The 24,728-nt window shown below is 33.5% G+C and overlaps 1 protein-coding gene across 1 annotated transcript in view; it reads left to right on the top strand.

Moving 5' to 3' along the window:
• Slc17a6 (solute carrier family 17 member 6) overlaps positions 1-24,728 on the top strand; it is a 39,454-nt gene that overhangs the window by 12,365 nt on the left and 2,361 nt on the right. The window contains exons 4-11 of the mRNA XM_046438277.2: positions 7,979-8,093; positions 9,051-9,138; positions 10,576-10,662; positions 13,919-14,061; positions 18,080-18,229; positions 23,019-23,151; positions 23,601-23,711; positions 24,104-24,231. Coding sequence (XP_046294233.1) covers positions 7,979-8,093; positions 9,051-9,138; positions 10,576-10,662; positions 13,919-14,061; positions 18,080-18,229; positions 23,019-23,151; positions 23,601-23,711; positions 24,104-24,231 — 955 coding nt within the window. The remainder of the gene's footprint in view (positions 1-7,978; positions 8,094-9,050; positions 9,139-10,575; positions 10,663-13,918; positions 14,062-18,079; positions 18,230-23,018; positions 23,152-23,600; positions 23,712-24,103; positions 24,232-24,728) is intronic.

The following is a 24,728-nucleotide window of genomic DNA, read 5'->3' as shown; positions in this document are numbered from 1 at the left end:
AAACATGCATTTTTATGTAAGGTGTAGTATTTCTTTTCCTGTTAATTATTCACTCCTGTGTAGGAAAAAAAAAAGCAATCAAGTCTTAAATGAATTTCTTTATTGAGATAGGATTATAAGGCAATAAATGATGCAAAATAAAACAACCAAAACTAGTCTGTAAAGCCAAATTCAAAGATTAATTTTACAAATATGTAATTCATTAATCACACTGAAGAGTCTTAAATGTCTCTTCTATAACCACAAATTGTTAAGGCATACTCACATAAAGCTATACTATTATCACATGCTAGCATTTAATCTATGAAGAAACATTGAAAATGCACCTGAAACATTCCACAGTGGGTGTTAAAAAACACGAAGATTGTAAAAGTACACGTAAAAAACAGTACAAAAGTTTCCTTTTTTTTTCTGTTTTGGTTTTATGATATTTTTTTCCTTGTAACCTTATGTAATCTAGTTTGTTTATTTATTTTTCCATATTTTTCATGTTGCATTATAATTAAACCTAACAGTGTGATTCGCTGTTACCTATTCATGTAACACTATGTAACAGTGTAATGTGGTCAATATCATTCCCCAGTATTTACAAATGTTTTCTTTAGGCCTGCTGAAGTCAAGCCATACCTGACTCCTTAATTTATATGATGAGGAAGGGAAGACTATTCCTATCCTCTACAACAGCAAAGGTCTGGGAATCTAGCTTTTAGACCCAATTGAAACACAGAAGAGATACTCCATGTAAAGTGGAAAGGAGTCATGAATATCAAAAGAGCTTTCCAGTCAGTGTAGAGCAGATTATTCAGCAAGAAGTTTTCTACCTCCTTTTAAACAGCAGAAATTTGTATTAAGAAAGGCAGAGGATATGAATTATAAATCATCTTCCTAATTGCTGTAGTTTTCCATTTGAGGAGGCACATGAAATTAGAGTTGAATGAAACAATAAATTCACAGATGAGTTAACTTTTTAATACATGTCTTTCTTCCTGACAGTGACTTTATAAGGCAAGCATCCTGAAACTTATTTTACTCATGAGAAAACTGAATATAGAATTAGTAGAATTATTTTCCCAGATTCCACTTCAATGGTCAGAGATATAGTATAAATCCCAGGATGTCTGATTTCAAATTATATTATTCCTTACTAAACACATTTCTCCTATTAAATTCTCCTGTTAAATAAATTTAATTTTTTAAAAAATATGCACTGAGTCACTATATGACTAGGATCATAGGAAAGAGCATGACTGTGGAATAATTTCAAGCTTTTACATGTTTGCCGGTTTTGATTGCTAGACAGGTCTTTTGATCAGAGGATGACTTAAAATATCTGCTATGGTATATATTATTTTCTGGGCAATATTTCTGTGAAACCTGATTATAGGGTTTCAGAGAATGAGGAGTGTTCAGTGATGAACAGACAATGTGAGCACAGTTGGTTTCAGGAGATTCCAATGTTGTTTGAAAGATCTAAGGATGAGGCCAGACTGGGCCATGTACTTGAACTTAGCAACTATCTCAAGTGAGGATTTATCCACAGGTGTGCTCTAAATTCCAACCCAAAGTTGCTGACCTGCAATTATTCTGTGAAAGGAACTGAGCTTCCTAGAATTGGTAGGATGCCACAGCAACAGTTCAAGAACAAATAAGTGGTCAATTAATTGGAAAGTTTATTGAGATAAAGGAGATTCAAAGAACAAAGATTTGATATTGCCTACATATAGGTAGGAAGGGAAATTATTATTATCCTTAGTTAAGCATTTACCCAAAAGTAATTGGAAATGCATGACCTAAGGACATGTCCTATGTCCACAGCATTCTTTTAGCACTATGGGAATAAAATAAATGAAATCTGGACTCCATTCTCCATGGGACACAAATAATGGGTAAAGTGAAAGATCATATGACCTCTTGGGTTAAGTGATCTACAGTGCTTTAGGAATATCTTCACAGAGTATTTAGGAATATCTTTAGGAATATCTTCATAGAGAGGTGTGTGTGTGTGTGTGTGTGTGTGTGTGTGTGTGTGTGACAGAGAGAAGAGAGAGAGAGAGAGAGAGAGAGAGAGAGAGAGAGAGAGAAGAGGGAGAGGAGGGAGAGAAGGAGGGAGAGGGAGAGAGAAGAAAGGAGATGAGATTGAAGGATAAAGGTGGGGTAAACTAAGACAGGTATTTACATAGGAAAGTCTGCACATTTTTAATTTATTATTTGCTTCCCATCAGATATTTTAGAAAGACTATTGCAGCTCAAATTAAAAGGTTGGGGTACCTCCATCAATCCTGTGTGACTTCAGTATGGAAGATAGAATTCCTGTTACATGTCTTCATGTACCTCAGGCTGCTGGAATTTCTGTAGGACATGGAAAAACAATGTATCTAAGCTCACAGAAACAGCATAATTGAATCAAGACAAAACTGTCTGGAAGGAAAGGATGAGGAGTAATAACTGTGAAATTTATTAAAGGCTAGGGAATTTTTATGTTATGATAGCTAATGTTTATAAACCGTTTATTCCAAAGCAGACATTGTACCCTTTCATGATTGATGTATTCAATCTTTTTAATGTTCCCTTGAAGTTTGGTAACTTGTTATTTCCATTTTACAGGCATAGAAAGTGAGTCTTAGAGAAGTTAAGTGAGGACAACTTGCCGAGGGTCATGCCTAATAAAAAATTAGAGCTGAAATCTGAATTCTCACAGTGTATCTACAAAACTTGTATTCTTAATTAATACTATGTCAGGTTGTTGTGTAAAATTCCACAAGAAAAATATGATAGCTCAGTCAATCTGGTTAGTGAAGACAAATTCAGATCAAAGAATTTAATTTGGTTCTTGATTTAACTTCAATTTGTGGGTTTTTTTTAATGTACATCTTTTATTTCAGCAGATGTTTCTATTCTAGCCTTGATCCTGCCTCTTATGATAAAAAATTAAGTCCCACATTTTCATGTCTGACTCTAGTTTTGTAGGTCATCCCCACTCCCATATCTGCTTCTTTTGTGATGAGCTGGGGGAATACCTAGCATTGCTGAATCAATGATTCTCAAAGCAGGACAAGCAACATTGGCATTGCTTGGGAACTTTTCAGAAGTGCCATTCTCAGGCCCACAAAAACCTACTGCATTAGAGACTCTGACACCCTGCAATCTGTATTTTCAAAAGTGATAGTTGATTATCACGCATACTAAAGTCTAAAAATCATTGTGCTAAACTATTTTATAGTCTTGAACTTCTTTTCTATACCGAATTCTAGTACTTCTTCCATTTCTTTATTGAAAGCCAGATTTCTTTACAAAAGGCAAAGCAAATATAAGTGAATCTCTCATTTAACTACTTAATTCAAAATGAAAGAGCAAAGCAATACAATGCTATCCTCACTCTCAACTGTTTCTACTGTCCATACTTCTAAAGGGTTTTCATTTTTTATTTTTCTTTTTTGGCAGGTGCTACTAGGGATTGAACTCAGGGGCACTTGACCACTGAGCCACATATCCAGCCCTGTTTTTTGTGTTTTATTTAGAGACAGGGTCTCACTGAGTTGCTTAACACCTCGCCATTGCTGAGATTGGCTTTGAACTTGAGATCCTCCTGCCTCATCTTCCCAAGCTGCTGGGATTGTAGGTGTGTGCCACCATGCCCAGCTTCAAAGTTTTTATACAATATATATGTGTGTGTATATATATAAATATATGTGTGTGTGTGTGTACATGTATATATTTACAGTCAGACTGAGAAAGTATAAAAATAGTTTTCACTTTATTATCTCTATTACCTGGCAAGTTATTTAAACTCATTGGGACTTGGTTACTCTATCTATAAAAGAGATCTAGAAGTTATAGCTTTATAATACTGTTGTTAGCTGAAAATGAGAATCTGGATACTCTAATTATTCAATAACCATTGACTGTTATGGTTTCTACTTGACTGGTTCACAATTATGAATTTATTTTTATGTGCCAAGCACTAGACCTTTGTTTAGCCTCAGAGCAGTCTTAAGAGCTATCATAATACATCAATACCATCATTATACAAGTTCTAACATCCCTTAAATGTTTGGGACGTGCCAGACAGTTTTCTGAATACTTTACCTGTAATAATCTGTATGTTCTGTTAATACTCCCATTTTGTAATCAAGGAATGAAGTACATAAAGTTAAATATACATTTCAATGTCACTCTAGTAATAAGTGACAGAAATGATATTTGAGACCAAGCAAGCTGGCTCTAAGTTCAAATTATTGTTCTTAGCCATTGCACAGTGCTGCTCTCTGCTCTTTTCATGGACAAAAAAATCAGAAGTCTAGAGAGATTAAATAACCTACCATTTACCATTATTAAATAACAAGACAGAGTCATAGAAAAATTTCTTTATTGTATCTATGTCAGTCTTTTTCTCCTTCAACCACTGCCAGTGACATTAGCTATGTGTGCCTCGGCAAGCCATCAACTCACCTGAAGAGAGGGTCTTGATCACCTTCAACTTCTTGGCTTCATGGGTCTCTCCTGTCAGTTCCAGTAAGCTTCATGCTTACTTTACTTTAGGGACATAATCATCTCTCATCTCATGATCACCCCAGACTCCATCTTCTCTAGGATGTGCTGACACCTTGGACCCTACTCTCCACTTCCTTGTCCTGCCTACATCTCTTCAAACCTTCCTCATCCATCACTGTATACTAGATATTCTTATTTTCCTTTCCACCACTTGTAGCCATATTCAATACTGCCCTGGTATCTGGAACATTGTGTGTTGCACAATGACATTTCAATCAATGATGACCACATTTACAAGGAAGGCTCCATAAGATTATATTATAGCCACAACAGTTTGTTTAAATATACTTTGACGTTTGCACAAGGATAAAATCATCAGCAATGTATCTCTTAGTACATATCCCATGGTTAAAGAAGTAGATCCTCTTCTACTTTTGAAACTGTGCTGATCTATTCCTTCTTTCAGAATTTCTTTCTTTTTAATATTCATCTCCCAAGGCCTAGCTAGAAAGTTTTCCTGTGAAAGGTATGCTTCCTGGTCAACCCAACTGAAATGAGCTTTTCTCTCGTTGGGTTTCTATTTGTACTTCTGTTACGGCCTTTAGCACATGTTGTCTCTTGGTTCTCTCTTTCTCTGTCCTGGAGTACAGGAACCCATCCTTATCTTTCTGAGTGTCTGACTGCATCTTATATATGAAAGAGCACATGTTTTCATTTCAGATATCTCTGGATTCAAATCTCAGCTCCAACACTTACTATTTTCTGGGCCAATCTGTTTCAATTTCCTTAGTTGTTAAAGGAAAGGAAAACTAACACAGAGAGATTTTGTAAGAATTAGAATAGGTAATATAGGTGGGAAAAGTATAGTAAGTACTCTGAAATCTTAGCACTCTTCCTCTAGCATACTGCTCTACTCTAAATATAATCTCACACAGGCTAGATGTGTGAATGTATAAATGAATGTTGAGGAGGGAGGCTGCTTCAATTTTAGCTGTATAGTAAAAGAAAGTTTAAAGGAGTTTCATACATGGCAAAATGTTTGATAATCAGAATTTTAATTACTTGGATATTAATTTGGATAGCAGTTACATAAAATTAGATAAAATGAGGCAATGCAGATTTTGGTAGATTTTATCCTTAAACAGAATAAAGTCGATTTATTTTCAGAAGCAATGGCAACTAATAATGAAAAGCATAGCTAAAGGGATTAGTGAACTTGAAAGCATTTAGATGATATAATAAAATCATATCGTTAGAAACACTATTCAGAGGAAGTGTGGAAATTAAACACTGAAAGTGACCTACTGGCATATTATTTCAGAAATAATAGTATGAATATTGATATTTAATTTATAGTTAGAATCCTGAAGTTCATTACTGTGTAGTAATTGCATTGTCAGATATAAATCTTCTGGCAAAACTTACCTTCCTGGAAATAAGATAGAACTGGAGCTGTAACAGGCATCCCTTATTTAGAAATGGTTAACAACATGAACAAGTAACTTCACTTATGTATATCTTAATTTCTATATGTACAGTAATAATACCTGTGTCATTGTGTTAAGTAGTTATGGATTTTATAGCATGTGAAATGTTAGCATGATATCCACCAAGTCATATAAGCAATCATTAATTTTGATTATAGTTTATAATTGATTCAACTCTATGTGGGGAGGGGGATGATGTTGTCCCCCCAGGAAATATTTGTTAATTGATGGAAATGTTTTAGTTGTTATAGCATGGGAATGGATGGGGACATACTACTTGCAACTAGTGTGTAGAGATGCTACTAAACATCATGCCATATGCAGGCCCACACTCCACAACAAAGAATTGTCTAGCCCTAAATGTCTGTAGTATGGAAGTTGAGACATTCTAAGAGGAAGAATGAGTAAAATTCATCTCTCACCAGCTTATCTACTGACAGTACTGTTTTACGACCCTTTAAACTAGGAGAGGGGAAGTAATGGTGGAAACTTATAGTCATACAAAATAAAATTTATGCATAATACCTTCAAAATACTTATAAGAAGAGTTGTACACATGTTAGGCAAATGTAGACAAAAAGATATTTTCCTCCTCAAACCTTAGCATGCAATATTATCTTTGACTCAAACCCAAAGATATCTATTCTCACAGATGTGACAGAGGAAGCAGGAAATAGAATACTTGCCTGATTAGTGATGATTTGTCTCTGGAGAGAAACCACAGAGGGGAAGTGGACATAGCCTGCATATATTTTTACACAACAGTATTTGATGATCCTATGAGTAACGGTAAAAGAGCTGTTCCATTCAGCCCTTTATAAAGTCACCTATCAAATTTCGGGAACAAATTAATATTACTCAAGGCCCTTCTCAGAATTCCAGGTTTTTAAAAATTATGCTTTTTAACAGTTTAAATGCTTCCCCTGGAACAATTTGAGATTCTATGAGGCAGCCAACCTTCACTGAATTTGGAGATCAGTGTGTGACCTGATAAAACTAGCCCCAAACAGAGTCAGTTCATTATAAATAGTATGTAACCAAAACAACTCTGCAAGGGCATAGTTCTTAAGTTCCCCAGCTGAGGGACATTTTTTTTTTAAATTTTTTTTTTATTGGTTGTTCAAAACATTGTAAAGCTCTTGACATTTTGTTCCATAGTGTGAAAATTACAGAAGCTCTTTTTAAATGATGAAATGGAATAGAATTTTTACTTGCAAATGGGTTAGGTGTCTAGCCCCATATTTGTAGCAATTCTTTCTTGAATTGTGTGTAAGTATGATCTTGGAGGTGTGCCTCAAACAGGATCTTTCCAACTACCTAAACCCCCACCCCTCAAGAAAAAAAAAAGAAAGAAAAATAAGGTGGAATAGAAAAAGATATATTAAGTATGATTATTTGTATTATAAAAACATGTGCTATAATATGTAATCATTAGATTTCTTGTGAGGCATTTAAAATATGATTCCATTTTTGTAATTTCTATGTATATGCAGTTTCTACAAAGTTGCAAACTTTTATAATGTGAGGCCAGACTCCACTTATGCAATCATTATTTTTCAACAACCCTTCAGTGACTACCAGCTGTGTGTCAGGCACTGTGCCAAGTGCTGGGGCTAAAACAATTGATTTGAAAAACAGGCTCTTGTCCTTAAACAACTTACATTATAGACTGAGATTTGGGCCAAATACATATTCAATGATTCATTAAACATTTTCAATTTGCAATTAGATTTATGACAAAAATAAGTAAGTATAATCAGGTTTATTAGATTCTTCTTTTATTTCTTGTGCATCGAATGATGTATAATTTCTTAGAGAGTTGAAGTATGCATTTACAATGGCTAACCAATCAAGTCCAGAATATATTTTATTATTTCAGAAAAAAAAACTACTATAAAATTATAATTGTTGATTAAGTGTTTAACTTGACCTGAGAAATTGAGCTCTGTGCCTATATGATGATGAATCATTTAAAGAGTGTTCTGTCTTTTCTATTTCAGGGTTTTTGGAGCTGCCATACTTCTTACCTCTACCCTAAATATGCTAATCCCATCAGCTGCCAGAGTGCATTATGGATGTGTTATCTTTGTTAGAATATTGCAGGGACTTGTTGAGGTATGAAACTATAGGATGGCATAATTTTAGATTATTTTGTTCTTGAGAACTACTAACTGGTCTTTGTCTAAATAAATATATTTTATTAAGTTGAACTACAGTTTATCAAAGTGTAATACTGGAAAGGTTAGGTAATTAGATACTTGGAGATCAAACTGAGGGTCTCACACACAATAGGCAAACACTCTACTGTTGAGCTACATTCCCAGCCCTTGGGCATTTTATAGTAAGTCCTCAATGTCCTTAATCATAAGTATCCACTGATATAATACATTGAATATATACTTTGGGCATCTAATGGTAGTGATTTGCTCTTGTTTCATCTGTCTGCAGACATTGGAAGACTATCATTTAAATACTTGAGTTGGTCCTAACTATTGCCCCTTCCCTATCCACGAAGTATGGTGGAACTAGATAAGTAATCTAAAATATTTAGACACTGGCAAAACCTCCTCTCTACTTAAAAGTAATGACATCAAAATAATAGAAAAAGGTTAATTATTTTAAGTATCTTAAGTTCTAGACACTACTATCAGGAAGTATAAACTCCAAGGCTATAAGCCTCAGATTCTTTTATATAGATTCTTTTTTTTTTTTTGAGGAATCTCTGAATTTAATACTCACAAACAATTCCCCAAATTTCATAAACTGTTCAGAATTACATGTAACTTGATTAATATGAGTTTTTTTTTTTTTTTTTTTGCCTTAATCAGGAAAAAAATGTGAGGTGGAAGAAAGACCTGAGGTTTGACAAACATTCAAACAAGTCACTGAAAAAAATCTGTGTAGTGCATAGTCTGAACTGAAAGATTTTTAAAATGAAATTTCAGGGTATTAGTGAGGCCCTATGTGTAGCAGCTTTTCCCATCCTTTAGGAAACAGCCTCTGCCAAGGAGACATGCTTCTTTTCCCATGACTCTGCATCCTAAATGATGATAATTATCTTCTGCATTGCAGGGTGTCACCTACCCAGCATGTCATGGGATATGGAGCAAATGGGCCCCTCCTCTGGAGAGGAGTAGGCTGGCCACCACCTCCTTTTGTGGTGAGTAAAGTTTTAGGAAAACCTTGAATAAGAATTAAAAATGTGGTAAACTTGACCCAGTAAACTCTCCGGATTTGGCAGGGGGTTAAGTTCTTGAACATCATTTCAATTTCATCAGTTGTTATTGGTTCCCTCAAACTCTCTATTTCTTCTGTTTTGTATTTCTCTAGGAGTTGATCCATTTCATCTAGTTTTTAAATATAGTCAAGATTGGTTTTTATTCTGCTATTTTTCTATTTAATACAGTTAGACATAAAAATGTACAAAACGCATAAATTTTAAACACATTTGGAAAAGTGAACATTTAAACAAATGACATCTGTGGATTTATGTTTGCAAACATTAATTTTATTTTGAATTTTATATGGCATTATAGTCTCACAGTTTATTAGAAGTAATATTTGATGCAGCTATTTGCTAGAATTTTAATGGACAAAATTGATAAAAATCCAAATCAAATACCCTATAAAATAATTTAAAATTAATATGTTTTTCAACTAGTTTCATAAGTAATGGTACCATAATTTTCTGTTCATTAAAAATTTTACCTTAGGGAATAAAACTGATTTACTGCTATTTTAAGAAAGAGAATTAATAACATTTATTACACTTCAATCTCTATTTTTAAAACTCAATGCTTTTTTTGGCTACTTTGAAAATACTTTTGGTTCACTGCTAACTTTTAAATCCTTAAGACAATCAATTTGATCAAAATTTCTATCTTTCTCTCTTTCTCTTTTTTTGTCTGAAGAGTGCTTGGGTTCTTCATTTTTACACCAAAACTGCAAAGCAAGAAAACAGTTTTCCAAATCAAACAAAGGAAAATATAAACCCTTTGCAAAATTCAAGGATTAGGACTATTGCAAATAATTCTAACAATAGGAAATGAGGCATTAACCATAATGAAAGTTTAGCAGTGTTATTGTCTACAATTATTGCATTCATAAACATTTATGTATAAGTCATAAGGCGTAAATATTGCCATATTTGTTATTGTTTTCACAATAACTTTTGGTAAGTTTTAAAATGAATTTAATAAAAAAAAAAACACTATGTAAGCCGAAATTGTATGATTCTGCTACAAGGAGATACTTACCTGACCTTCAAGAACAGATCTCCAGTGTTTGGTTAGTGTTGAAACACTCTGCTCTCAGCTCAGCACACATATAGCATCCAACATACACTTTTGTTTATTTTTGAATCTATTTTGTGTTTTGGGTGTTATTCACTGTATAGCTTTATATCCTATATAGGTATGCACACGCGCACACACACACACGCACACACACACACTCGCACACGTGAGTATATGTATGACTGCAAATGGAACTGGGTGAGCATGTGTGACTTCGTGTGAACCAACCCAAGAACGTGAGATGAAGATGAGAATTTCTATTGATTTCACTGACTTTCCTCCCCTCTTTCTTTCTAATTTAGGTTCTTATGCTGGGGCTGTAATTGCAATGCCTTTAGCTGGTATTCTTGTACAGTACACTGGCTGGTCTTCAGTATTTTATGTCTATGGTATGTTACCTTTCTTTACAGTAGAATTGTATGAAATATGCATAGGCTAAAAGAAATATGGTTGTAGGCAATGAGGTCACTAAGTGTATTTTTCTGTATTCACTCATTTTCTTGCCTTAAGGGGGCGGAGGGGCAATGGGGTACGTAAGATGGTGGAATGAGATGGACATCATTATGCTAGGTACATACATGTATGATTGCATGAATGGTGTGACTCTACTTCATGTACAACCAGAGAAGTGGAAAATTCTGCTCCATTTGTATACAATGAATCAAAGAGATTTCTACTGTAATGTATAACTGATTAGAACTAATTAAAAGAAGAATTCTTTCCTTATATTCTGTGGTTGAAGAAAATATTTTATAACTGCTACTTTGCCTACATTGCTATTTCTTATTTTAAAATAAAACAAGTACATTGCTGATGAAGACTTTGTAATGTATGAAATATGTTTTTGGTTATGATGATAAAGGATAGCTCTTGATTTAAAGCTGACAAGGAGAAAAGAGGCAGAAATACACTACTCTTTTTTTGGTTTTGTTTTGTTATTGTTTCTTGGTCATTTCCTTGATTCTACCTTCTTAAGACTGAACAGGGAGAGGGAGGTGTAAGATGGTAGTAGTGTTAATGCCACATTTCAACTCTGTGATGAAATATCAGAAATCAGCTCCTGCAGCAGCACATCTTAGTTGTCATTTCCCCATACTTAAAAGCAATTAAGCCCCCAAGTTGAAGTGTAAATCGAAACCCTAAATCTAAATATGCTATTAAAAAGCCAAAAGCTTACTGCTTTAAAGTACCCTAAAGTCGCTCTAAGAGGCATTTTTTTAATAACAAGGAAAGCAGTAGTATTAGATAGCTGAATTCCAATGCTGTTGTCTCTGATTAACCTCATCTTTAAATATGGGTATGATAATCTGAAATATTAATGAAGTCATGCCATAGAACAGTGTTGGGATGCTTCCAAATTTGTCCTGATTCATTCCCATTTTGAAATGTTCTCATCAGAACAAATACAGAATGTTCTTAGATGGTATTTTACAATAGGGGCTCTTCTGGTCAAAGATTATAGATGGTTTTTTGGTTTATTTGCTTGTTTTTGTTTTCATACATGTACTTAGGGTAATGATGTCTGTATCATTCCACCTTCTTTCCTATCCTCCTGTCCCTTCCTTTCCCCTCCCTCCCGTTTGCCCTATCTAAAGTTTGTCTATTTCTCCCATGCTCCCCCCATCCCCATTATGAATCAGCATCCTTATATCAGAGAAGACATATGGTATTTGGCTTCCTGGGATTGGCCAACTTCACTTAACATTATATTCTCCAAATCCATCCATTTACCTGCAAATGTCATGACTTTATTCTCTTTTAATTCTGAGTAATTCATTCAGTAGATAGGTTTTTGATTCATGAATATCCTGATTTTAAGACAAATGTGTAGTTGTTTATATTTTTTCTAGGGAGATCTTTTCATTAGATTTTAATACATACTTTGCCTTAGATCTTCAAAGTAGTTCATAATTTAGCCAACTTAAAAAGAAACTGTTTGGAATGTATAGTTTTGGTTTGCATGAAGACATGAAGACCTCTTTTTTTTTAAACCTCTTTTTGTGCCTTTTTGTTCATTACTTACTTGAATATATGATGTATCTTTAATGTAGTAAGCATTTGTCTTCAAATCTTGATATTTTTTTCATGGGGGAGAGGATATAATTTAGGTAATGTATCATGAATCTAGTCTCTTCATTTCAAATTTTATCTCATTTAATATTTATCATTGAAGGATACAAAGCTATAATCTGAAAATCTCATAGTACTTGCTTACTGTCTCTAAGAAAAATTGGGTTTTGAGCTACACATTAAACATTTATGTATTTTGAATTAACAAGGTAAAAAATGTACAGTAGAGTAAGATGAAAAGATAATACATGCAGAGCAATTAGGAGAGTATATGACACACAAGATGAATTCATTTAGTGGTAATGTAATTATGATTGAATTATGGGTACTCTCCTTTGTTGGATACTTAATATATGCCCTTCACTGTCCTGGATTACAGTTGAAGTTAAAGGATTACCACTGTTAACCTCTTTTTGCCACAATATTATAAAAATGAAATATGTTCCATTTTATAGTGGCAGTTTAGTTGGATTCAGTTACTATTTGGATTATGTAACTAACTAGGGACACCACCTGCATTTGGATCTGGGAGAGACCTATTCTACAACCACTACATTATTCCAAATTTTCACTTACTGTCTGGCCCCAAATCATGCTTGCTTCCATGTTTGGTAATTAAAAGGAACACAGCATATCAGAAGCTCTGTATGGTATTATGGAATACATTTTAGAGATTGAATAGGCAAAAAATAAAGCATTAGAGAGATCAAGGGCATTTAGATTTTTACCCAAGGGACAAAAAGAACCATACGAGGAAAAATGAAATGTCCAGCCGCTGGGAAAACAGAATAAATCACTTGAAATGATTTCTCTTTTTAATGCATATGGATTTATGTTGCACAATATAAACATGTAAAATGGTGAGAATGCTAAATAAAGAAGTGTATAAAAAAAGACTTGCACACTGTTTATGAATATGGAATTTATAATTTCTTTCGCCCAAAGAATAATCAATAGGCAATGTCAGTGCTGAAAATAGTGTGGTATGTTGTCACATACAGTGTGAAATGTTACCACGGTGATTATAGAGGCCTGTTGGTATGCAATATGACCACTTAGATTAAAATATTCTTCTGGATTTTAGTTAGTAGTCTGTTTATTAGGAATTGCTAACAGGAGAAGGGAATGAACATTTTCCTCTCAGGAAATGCAGACAACTTTCAGATAAGGCAGGCAAATATGAAAAGGATTCACCCTCAGAAAATTATTTGAGGGTAAGAATTTGTTTTGTTCATTATATTTTTTTCCTCACTTGGCAGATTTTCTGGAGTAGGAAATGCTCCAGACATCTGAATACCTTCCCAACTACATCATTCAATAGATACAGGGATTTGTTTGCATATCAGTGCATTCAAAACACCTAGAGAGAAAACCACAGGATCAGACTTCAGGAAGCTCCAAGTTGAATTGGCAAACACAGGAAGAAGTGACCAAAGTCAATTAACCATATTTCAAATCAAATTCTCCATCATAATGTGTCATGAGATTACTATAGTTTTGTTTCAGCACATACTATTCAATGAAGTATTTGTGATAGCTTTCTTTGACTTCCTTATTTTGAACTGTTTCTTGCAGGAAGCTTTGGGATGGTCTGGTACATGTTTTGGCTTTTGGTGTCTTACGAGAGCCCTGCAAAGCATCCTACTATTACAGATGAAGAACGTAGGTACATAGAAGAAAGCATTGGAGAGAGTGCAAATCTTTTAGGTGCAATGGAAGTAAGAACCTTATTATGGTGTATATTCCTACTATTATTCCCCATTTCATCTTCCTTTATCAACCACGCTGTTTTATAATTCTCTATTAAGTAAAACTAAGATGATAACAATCATCCTTTTTTTTGTTGTTGTTTTGAGGGAGGGTTCCATTCATACTTCCTGACTCATTTAGGAAGGATTGCTAGCTACTTCCTCCATCTATATTCCTTTTTTTCCCTTTATCTTTTCTCAAGCATCTTAAAGCTTGTCCTGTATTATAGACATAACTTTAAATTTCAGCCAATTTTAATTCAATATTGTCCACAATTTAAACAAGTTACATTAATACTTGGTAATTTTAAGTTATAGAAAATTTCAAATTGGCCATGAAAAGGTCTATTTTTGTGTATTGAATATTCTAAATGTAGGCTCTACACATGTATATTTAGTTACATGTGATTAGTAAATAGTAAGGCATTAGAATGCCAGAAATAAACAGCTTACATGGAAAATATTCTTAACATACTTTAATATACTTATTGATAAAATGTCATTATCTTTTAGGATTTTTATCAATGTCAAATAATATAATGTTGTGAGCTTTTTCTTATCATTTAACCAAATTATATAATTGACAGGATTTGCCTACAAAGAGGGGAAAGATAAATGTTTAGATTCATGTGACATTAATATATAGTACTGAGTAATTAATAAATAGCCATCTGATGTTAAGAAAAAGAAAAGTGGTCAACAAAAATAGTGTTTTCTAGAGATGTACAGTAATTCATCCATTGAATGAGTTACTTCAATTTTTATGCTTAGAATTGGAAGGTATAGAGCTCTGGATGAGAAACAAACATCTGCATTATTAAAACAAAAACAACACAAACCACTCTCATTTCCCTTCCTTAAGCTTGTTTAATTTCTGTTCTTATTCTCCACTTAATTTGTTAGAGAACCCTTGTTTTTGACATATCCTAGGTAAAGAGGCCCATCTTCCATTGTTGCTGAGAATATCTTGGCCTTTACTGAATATGAAATCTCAATCTTTCAGAAGCAAAATTTTCGTGATTATAAAAATCCTTAATTTCTAGTTATTCCAAGAACTAGACAGATTTGGTGTTAGTACTTTTCTCATTCTGTGTTCTTCTGTAAATGGCCTGAAAGTTGCTTTCTATTGGTGGCTACTTGAGAAACAAATGGTAATGGGGTGGGGGTAGGTGGAGTAGGGCTTAGAGTGCTGTGATACCCATCTGCACATTTTATTGTGAGCAGAAGCTAAATAGAAGCTGGTCTGTGACCAGTTCTGAACTGAGTCTCAATTTCTAGCCCAAATATTTTGATGAGCATATATCCTTATTAGTTTATCATATTTCTTTAATTTGCCGGTTCTTGAAAGACTATGGGTTTAGATCATATATACTTAAAACAAAAAAATCAGAAACTTGGACTATCTAGTTCTCAGAAATAAACCCCTAAAGAACAAGCACATAGGTTGGTAAAATAATCTCCAAATTTCCATTTCCTATACGTTATTGCTTTAAAAATGTCCAATATTTTACTTCTTAATGATATTTTCTGTGTTCCTGTAGCTTTAAAGTAAACGTAAAAATGGAATCAAATGGAAGTATAATTTGTATCTTGTTACTTTGAACTTAGAATTGTGATCAAATTCAATAAATAAGAAAGCAGAAAGAAGTGTAACAGATTGTTTCCTCCCACCTAACCAGTGTACAGAGTTGCTTAAGAGTGATGGCAGGGGAATTCCCACAAAGGAATGGCCCAAAGATTTAGAGATGAGAACTCTTCAGGGTTCCAAAGAAAGATTCACTGAAAACCAGGGAGATCCGTCCAAAGCCTTTGTTAGGTGAACTTGCAAAGTGCTGTAGCCTACGCTATGGTCCACTGCAGAAGAACAGGTGTTCTAGCGAATGACTGAGGTGAGAACGCCTGTGTAGAGTTTATGTGAGGGTTAAGGAGTTCAGCTCAAGGCTGGGGCCACTTTCTTTCAGCATTTTGAGTATCAACCTAGTCATCTTTATCAGTGCCTGGGAATGTTTAAGGCTTGTGCTTGAGGTCCAGCCTTGGGGAGAGAACATACAGCTAGTTGAATCATAGAATGCATTTCTCAGTCAAGACAGAAGAAAAATGAGGAGGAGAGTCTGGGATACCCCACCCAGGAAGATCTGTGTACCACATAGGTGTACCAATTGTTAACATATTGACATATTTATTTCATTTTTGTTTTTCTGAACAATTTCCAAGTAAAACACAATATCCATGAATACTTTACATGCATCTCTAGAGAAATAATAATCTTCACAATTTTGGTACTACTATCATACCTAACACAATTAGCTGTTACTCCCTAACATTATCTCATACCTATATCACATTCCAATTTCTAATACCCTGTCCATATTTTGAGACACAGTCTATATTTATGTTTTTTGACAGTTAAATTTGAGTTCAGATCCAATTAAGGATCCTGGGTTGTAATTGACTATAATTTTTCTTAAATCTCCTTTTTGTTCTTAAAAATCATATTTAAATGTAGCACACAGATAGAAAAATACATAAATTCTAAATAGACAGATTGCTGATTTTTTATAAATTAAACATATCTATGAAGCAAACAGCCAATTTAATAAATAGAGCTTTATCAGAATATCATAAACCCACCTCTAACTCCCAACAATCTTTATGGAATAACATTAGATATTTTCTCTTATACTTCATGAAGTGCTCTACCACCTAAAGAATAGAATTCTTAGGGGAGATGATCCTGCTATGAATTAAAGAAAGACTTTCTCAACAGGGAAAAGTTATTTGCTTCTGATAATTTTTTGAAATGCAGACATTTCTCTTTGGCCATTTTTATTATCTGTGGAATGTGTGTATTCATCAGGCACCATTTGCCTTGGACATATTGAATTAGTTTTGAAATTGTGACTTTTGAATCAGTCTATGGTGCTGTCACTATAAATTTTGTCTAAAGTCATAGTATTCATTATGTATTATTGGGATAGATTTTTGGTTTTGTTTTGATTCTTTTTTTTTTTGTATTACACATATTTGTTATCACCACAATGTAACTTCTGATTAAAAAGCATTTGAAAAGCTAATTATAGTCACAATATTAACATTTCTGAGGTTCTACATCTAGGAAAAATTACTAAGTTTGAGTTTAAAATATTGTTTACCCCTGTTTTAGTAATTTGATCAGATCAAGGATCTAAACCTAATATTAAATGTAGTTATTTTAGGCTATTGTTTCTTTGCAAATTGTATGTTAGTATTCAAAATAAAGTAATTGAGAGAGTATTTGCGAATATAAGAGATCTTTTTGAAAAATTTTTAAGTATGCTAGTTTTAAGTTTTTAAAGGATATCCTACACAAAGGCAATCATATTCAGATTGTTAATTTTGAATGTTAATATATTATAGGTAACTAATTATGATGTCCTCAGTGTGCTGGATGGTCAAATATTTTAACCTAGCTGCAGATCATGTAACTTTGATAGAACCTTGTACTCTGTTGTCACAGAACTTATTAACATCCATGAGCTATCAAGAGAATTTATATGTAGGTAGTTGAATAATTGGCTTAAGACAGGATCTCAAATACTGCATTTCTTAACTTTTTCATTTATTCCTTTTACCAACTACATTTAATTTGCAATACTTTAAAAAATTATTCTGGATATCACTGATTTTGCAGTGAGTGTTTAGCTGGAAAAAAACTGTTAAGAATTTTAGAATCTATGCTTCTGGACTTAATTTTCTGTCAATGGAATTTTACATATTCTTAAATTGAAACAATTTAATCAGAATAAGAGTTGCATATTTTATTTTCTTCTTCCAAAGATTATTCATACAGATAAGGCTAACTGATGTTTTGAATGGTCAATTCTCTACTTCCTGCCTACTCTTACTCATGCTCCATCATATGCATCCAAAAATGGACAGCACCTATTAGTCCAATTTGAATTAGAAAATATTAAAAATGGTCTAAATAACTGTGTTTTTCAAATTTCAGAAATTCAAGACTCCATGGAGGAAATTCTTTACATCTATGCCAGTCTATGCAATAATTGTTGCAAACTTCTGCAGAAGCTGGACTTTTTATTTATTGCTTATTAGTCAGCCAGCATATTTTGAAGAAGTCTTTGGATTTGAAATTAGCAAGGTATGTGAAAATTAACCTTATTTAAATAGTGAATGACTTTTGTATTTAAGATAGCATTAACTACTTTTGCCATCAATTTATCCTGTGACTTTCTTGAGTTATTCATTTATTCATTCCACAAATAACTACTGGCAAATTGAGGCTGAGTAAAGTGTTTGAGTGTACTACTGTATTCTGCTGTCTGTGAGAAATTGCTCTCTAGTCCTGTGAATACAGGCAAACAAACCATTGTCTGACTCTACAGAGCTTATATCCCAATTGGTCTGAGGACTAGTGCAGCTTTTTGACATAGATAGCACAACTTCCTTGGAGTCTGAAGTCAGACATAACATAACAGTAAACAAAAAGTTATTTCAATCAAAGCAAAAGAAATTTTACTTATGTAATTACCAATGTAGCTCTTCTTCCATGTTCTCAGAGATCTGTCCAATTAAAGATGTAAGTTTAGCTAAAAAAAAAAAGAAAATATTCTTGTTTTGTTAATCAAAGTATATAATTTCACAAGCATTTGTTGAGCATAGAATATGAAGCTTTGTGTGAGGTTGTTTAGATGTAAAAGCATGGTTTCTGTCTCCCAAATGTTCACAGCTTGGTGCTACAGATAAAAACTAAGTTACCAACTAAATATAGCACAGCATGTTTAGTGCTGCAGACATTGGTTCACAACTATGGAAGTATAATGATTTTGAGATTTTTCTATAGGGTTGAAATGAACTTGCAATACTACCTTATATTTATATCAGGATTTGAAATTTATAAGTTCTTTCATATTCATGAACAATATTGTTTGTTTGACCCACTGAATAACTATCATCATTCCTATTCAACTGATAGGCAAACGGGAACTAAGGAAATTATTTAAAAATTACCTAAAACCATGCTAGTAATAAGTGACAGAATCAAATTTACGCCTTGATTATTTGATTTCTATTTCATTTCCCTTTACTATGCTATTTAAATTCAGGTAAGCCCTAGATCCATTCAAACATTTAGCACATTATTGAATGCCATCTCTGTGCCAAGCCCTTGGGTGAGTCCTGAATACACTTGTCTGTGCCAGCAATGGTCTTGCCATTTTTATTTCATGTCGTTATATAAGACCAGCTGGGCTCTCGTTATTCATATTATGTCTCTACTTGAAAGACTATCTGAGGCCTGGGACTGAAGAAAACCTTAGTTTAGGAGGAGCTATTCTAAGAGCTCTTTTGTAATCCCTGTTTCTAAGGAAACTGTTTCCTCCATCCCTGAGAAGAATGACTGCTTTAGACAGGGCTCTTCTCTCTGGAGCTGATCAAACATTGCAGGGTAGCCTTTGGGAGCTCTGAGAGGTGTAACACTTCTCAACAAAGGATGCTGGAGGTGTGAGTCCATTTTCATAATCTAGGACAAATATGACACTGAGAGGCTATTAATAAAGTCTAGTCTCCTGGGGGAGAGTGAAGAAGCCAAGTGATGCTAATGAAACTGTGTGGTCATTTTGGCCTTCTATTTCCAATGAATTCAAAAAGCATGGATACAATCACTGATGCTTTGCAAAAACTAAACATGATAATCAGATGGGTTGATGTATTTAATTCACTGTTGTATTTTTAGCAAAAATTGTGGATAATTTCTATACACAGAGATTGGTCTAAACATTTTGATTAGACTGGAAAAAAGCATCTATGTCTTACTTAAAAAATGTGCAGAGGAAATAATGGAAGACTTAGAGCACAGGTTTTGGATTGAGGCTGATGTGGCTTTGAATCCAAGTTCTATAATGAAAAATTAATACACAACATTGGGATAGTTTTTGATTAATTCTCAGTCTCAATTTACTTTTTCTATGAATAATGGTATTGATACCAGCTTTCAAAATTGAAGCAAATTTCATTTATTTACTTATTTTCATTAGAGTTCTACATAGTGTTTCAGTTAGCAAATTTTAAATGAAATAAAATATTCACATGGAAGTTTGCTCTCTCAAACCTTCATGAAATTGGGTATCCTACAGATAAAACTGTAAGTTCAAGGGCTTAATATTCATTCCAATATAATGACTCAGTTATGACAGAATACATATGTAAGTTAACTATAAATATAATTTTATATGTTAGAACTAACATTTATATACATATAAGTTAACTGTGTAAGTGAGCTATAGTTTTAAACTGATATGTGTGTATATATATGTACATATATATAACATTATATCAGCCTATGCCAATATGAAAGAATTTTCAGTCTCTTTGAGAATGGCATATGAGGGGAAGCCCAATACTAGGGTTATTAGCATTTGGGAATATGCCAAATGAGAGAGGATATATGTTTCTTTTGACCTTCACATTTTGGGGAAGAAAAACAGTATTGAATCGGTGCTACTTGCTATGGTGCATCCTGCCAATTTCTAAACAGAATATATATCAGAAGGATTCCTTCCAAGCTGTGACCCAGATGAATAAAGAGGAAGAGGTGGCAATATCTAATGACCTGAAGTTTCCATGAAGAATCAGTTACAGAAGTGGAATGAATCTGGTCTAACTTTCCAATGTACACATACATAAATACATCACAGTGAATCTCCGTCTCATATACAACCACAAGACTGGTATCCTAATGAAAATAAGATGTACTCCATATTTGTATAAATATATCAAAGCATACTCTACTGTCATGTATAAATAAAAAGAAAATCTTTTTTAAAAAGAATCAGTTATAGAACTAAAGCATTTACCCTACTCTTGGGCCATCTTAAAATAATTGGCAAACTTCTTAGTGATCATTATAAATTATGATACTCTTAAGAAAGGTTTGATCAGTCTGATCATGTATCAAATGCATATTTATGATAAGTCACTAAAAGATGAGAAGACACTTGGAAAACTTTCATGAAGTTTTGAAATGTCTGTGGCCTTGTTGAGGTCACATACAGACTACCTCTACATACTGCTTATGGAAGAAGAGATTCCATACCTTAAAATGTTAAGTCAGTGCACTAAAAGATTCCAAAACTTCTGTCTCATTAACGATTTTGTGCTCTTTGTATTTCCCACACACTTTGCATTTACACCACACTTTTCAGAAAGAATGAATAAATGATAATTATAGCTTCATTCCTTTTTTATTCAAAGTAATGAAAATGTTTACTTGAGTAGATAGTAAATAGCAGAGAACATTCAATTTAAGAATTTTTCAGATGTCTCATATACAGGGATATAATGCACGTTAATTTGGTGGGCTTAGGAAATGTAGTGACTCCCAATCTTTGAGCTTGCTTTCATGAATATCAAAGGCATGGCATATTATTCTGTGCAAATCTTTATATGGTGTGTTTAAGAATGTTTTAATTTCCCCCATGGATTTTTTTTCTACACATTGATTTCTTGAAATGTGTCTAACTGCTACTAAGAAAGAACCATTGAATTTTTCTAAGATGTTATCATCAAAAGCAATGATGTTCACCTATTGTCAGTTTGCCATATGTTTATTTACCTTGCCTTTGTTAAGCCCCTACTAAATGCTAGGTTTTGAACTAAACTAGTCACATTCATGTATATTATCTGTCATTGTTTGATTTTTCTTTATCAAGTGACTTTGGTGCTAGGCATATGGGTTAAAAGCTTAGTCTTTGGAATTAAGTAGAATTGACTTAAAAGTTGTCTCTGACAAAAACTTAACCCTTTAAAGCCTCAGTTTCTTCATTGAATAATAACATTACAGACTTCCACTTGGAGAAGAGAGAATTAAATAGCCTAAATAGTTAGGATATCTTAGAATCATTCACTCTCTCAACAACCCAAGTTCATGATCATTCAGCTTCACCATACACCATTCTAAAATAAAATAGAATTCTTGTCTCACATCTTCAGTAATGTAACTGAAAAAGTATCCTTAAACACAAATACTAAACACTTACCTATTACTTATCATATGCATGAAGTATACTTAGTGAAAAAGTATACTTCAAAGTATACTTAGTGAGAAACTTCCTTATAGATTACATTGAAAATTTACTATCTATATATGTAGTAGTATATAATTTAAATACATTTTATTTATACTTCCTGCCCCCATAATGTCCCCATAATGCCTAGAGAACCATGCCTTGCACATAATCTATGTTAAATTGATGCTTGTGGGTTAGTTTTTAGTTGGGGCTAAATAGTATAAATTCAGTTCAGAAACTGTAACACTGTCTGACAATATTTCCCAAATATTGATATTTGGCAGAAAATACCTAATATTGAAGAATTAATCTGCACTCTCTGGACTTTTAGTCTGTGGAACTTAAATATCATTTTATATGATGTATATATGTATATATAGTATATTTAAAATGCAAATATAGAATGTTTAGCCTTAAGAATTTGAAAATATAGACTCCTCATTGTGTATCAAAAGCACTTTTTTTTTTCTCTATTTCATCCCCCCCCCCTTCCTTCATCTTGCTAAAGATGAATCTGTGTAAACATATGTAGGAATATAAAATGACAAACAAATGTGTATCATTCAATGATAAGATCCAGAAGAGTTAATTCATGAACTCAAAATTTACTGAGTGACAACATAGAACTAAAAAAATTTCCTTCTTCATGAAGAACAAAAGGGATGAAAGTAAGCTTGCTTGGTCTTTATTATTTATTCAGTGGAAGTATTGCTTTGTCTAGGAATGAGTAGGAGGTCATTTGGAGACAACATTTTGCCTCCCTTTTTTTGTGAAGAGTTGAAGATGGATTCAGAAACCATGGCCATTGAATCGCCCACATACTTATGGCCACGTACATCTTTCCCCCTTCTTGTTTTTCATCAGGTCGGCATGCTCTCTGCTGTGCCACACTTAGTCATGACAATCATTGTGCCTATTGGAGGACAAATTGCAGATTTTCTAAGAAGCAAGCAAATTCTTTCAACAACTACAGTGAGAAAGATCATGAACTGTGGTGGTAAGTGCATGTGTCCTAGTAAGGACATGGTTTTAGTTCAGTAAGTTCTGATCTACATGAGAGGATAACTTCTCCTGCACAGATGAAACTAATTAATTGCAACTGAATTTGTGCCTTCAGCAGTCGTTTTAAAGTATTTCCCTATCTTACTTCAAACTTTCATAACTCCTAGTTTTGGTGCATTGCATAATATTATTGTTTCTATTCATTGTAACTAAACCTTTCCAACCACTGAAACTTTATGTTGCTTTGGGTATTTACAAAATTAAAACACAAGGAAGGTACCTGCAATCGCTGCCATAATTTATTGCTATTATTGTCATTTTAAAATTTAAGTTTTCTGGTGTGTGGAATGTCTAGATCAGTAAGAATGAACATTTTTAGCAATTTTGGATCATTGGTCAAATTCACTCAAGTTTCTGAAATACTTCCATTGTTTGCTCCTGAAGGTTTTGGCATGGAAGCCACATTGCTTCTGGTTGTTGGCTATTCTCATACTAGAGGTGTAGCGATCTCATTCTTGGTGCTTGCAGTGGGGTTTAGTGGATTTGCTATATCTGGTAAGACACATTTTTCTTTCTTATGTGTATGATGTCCTGATTTTGGCAGGTGGCTATATAAATACATATATCTAAATTTTGTATATTGAGTAACAGTTAAGACATTTAGGAAATATTATTTAGATGTGTTACTATTTACTTTTTTCCTTGTGTACTGATTGTTTCTTGCTGTTGTTTCTTAATAGAACATTTCCCTTATTCTATGGCTTGAGCATTACATGTTAAATACTGAATAAGAAAACATAACTCATTCATTGCCACTGTATTCCTGAGCTAAATAATCAGAACATGATAAGCACTTGCTATGTGTTGAGCTGTGATATGATTCTCTACAGATATTTATTTCTAAGAGATCAGTGACTCCCTGAGTCAAAGCTTATTGTGTATTTCAGGCTTCAATGTTAACCACTTGGATATTGCTCCAAGATATGCCAGTATCTTAATGGGCATTTCGAATGGTGTTGGCACATTGTCAGGAATGGTTTGCCCTATCATTGTTGGTGCAATGACCAAAAATAAGGTAAGATGGACCAGGATAGATATTCAGTTATAGAAAATTCTTTGTCATGATTGGAAAAAGTTACTATGTCTACCTTGGTATGCTCCTTCTGAATGTGATTCAATCACCATATTTCTGAGTAGGAAAGATAATTGAGATCCATAGGAAAACCTCTCCCAGAAATTCTGAACGAGTCCACTTTCCCAATCAATAAGCAAGTTGTTCTTTGACAACTTTTAACACCTATTTCTTTTAAAAATTTTTGTGGTGCTAGGGAGTGTACCGAGGTCCTTGTATATAACATGTATTTCTGGTGTTTCTGGTGCAACAACAACAACAACAAGATTACCCCTAGCTTATTAAAATAGGCAAGCAGAAGATTTCTCAGCTTTATTTGTAAGCCTCAATTTTGAATCTCCTGTAGTTGTCCATGGGAGAATATTAATATTAGCTATTTTTCCTTATAAACATACATGTAGAACTTCAAAATTATAGTTTAACAGAAGGAGATAAACAAA

The sequence above is a fragment of the Marmota monax genome, unplaced genomic scaffold (assembly GCF_021218885.2).
Source record: "Marmota monax isolate L192 unplaced genomic scaffold, Marmota_monax_Labrador192_F-V1.1 WCK01_AAM20220418_F8-fsc00061, whole genome shotgun sequence".
Taxonomy (NCBI): Eukaryota; Metazoa; Chordata; class Mammalia; order Rodentia; family Sciuridae; genus Marmota; species Marmota monax.
This window is presented reverse-complemented; position numbering and strand designations above follow the sequence as displayed.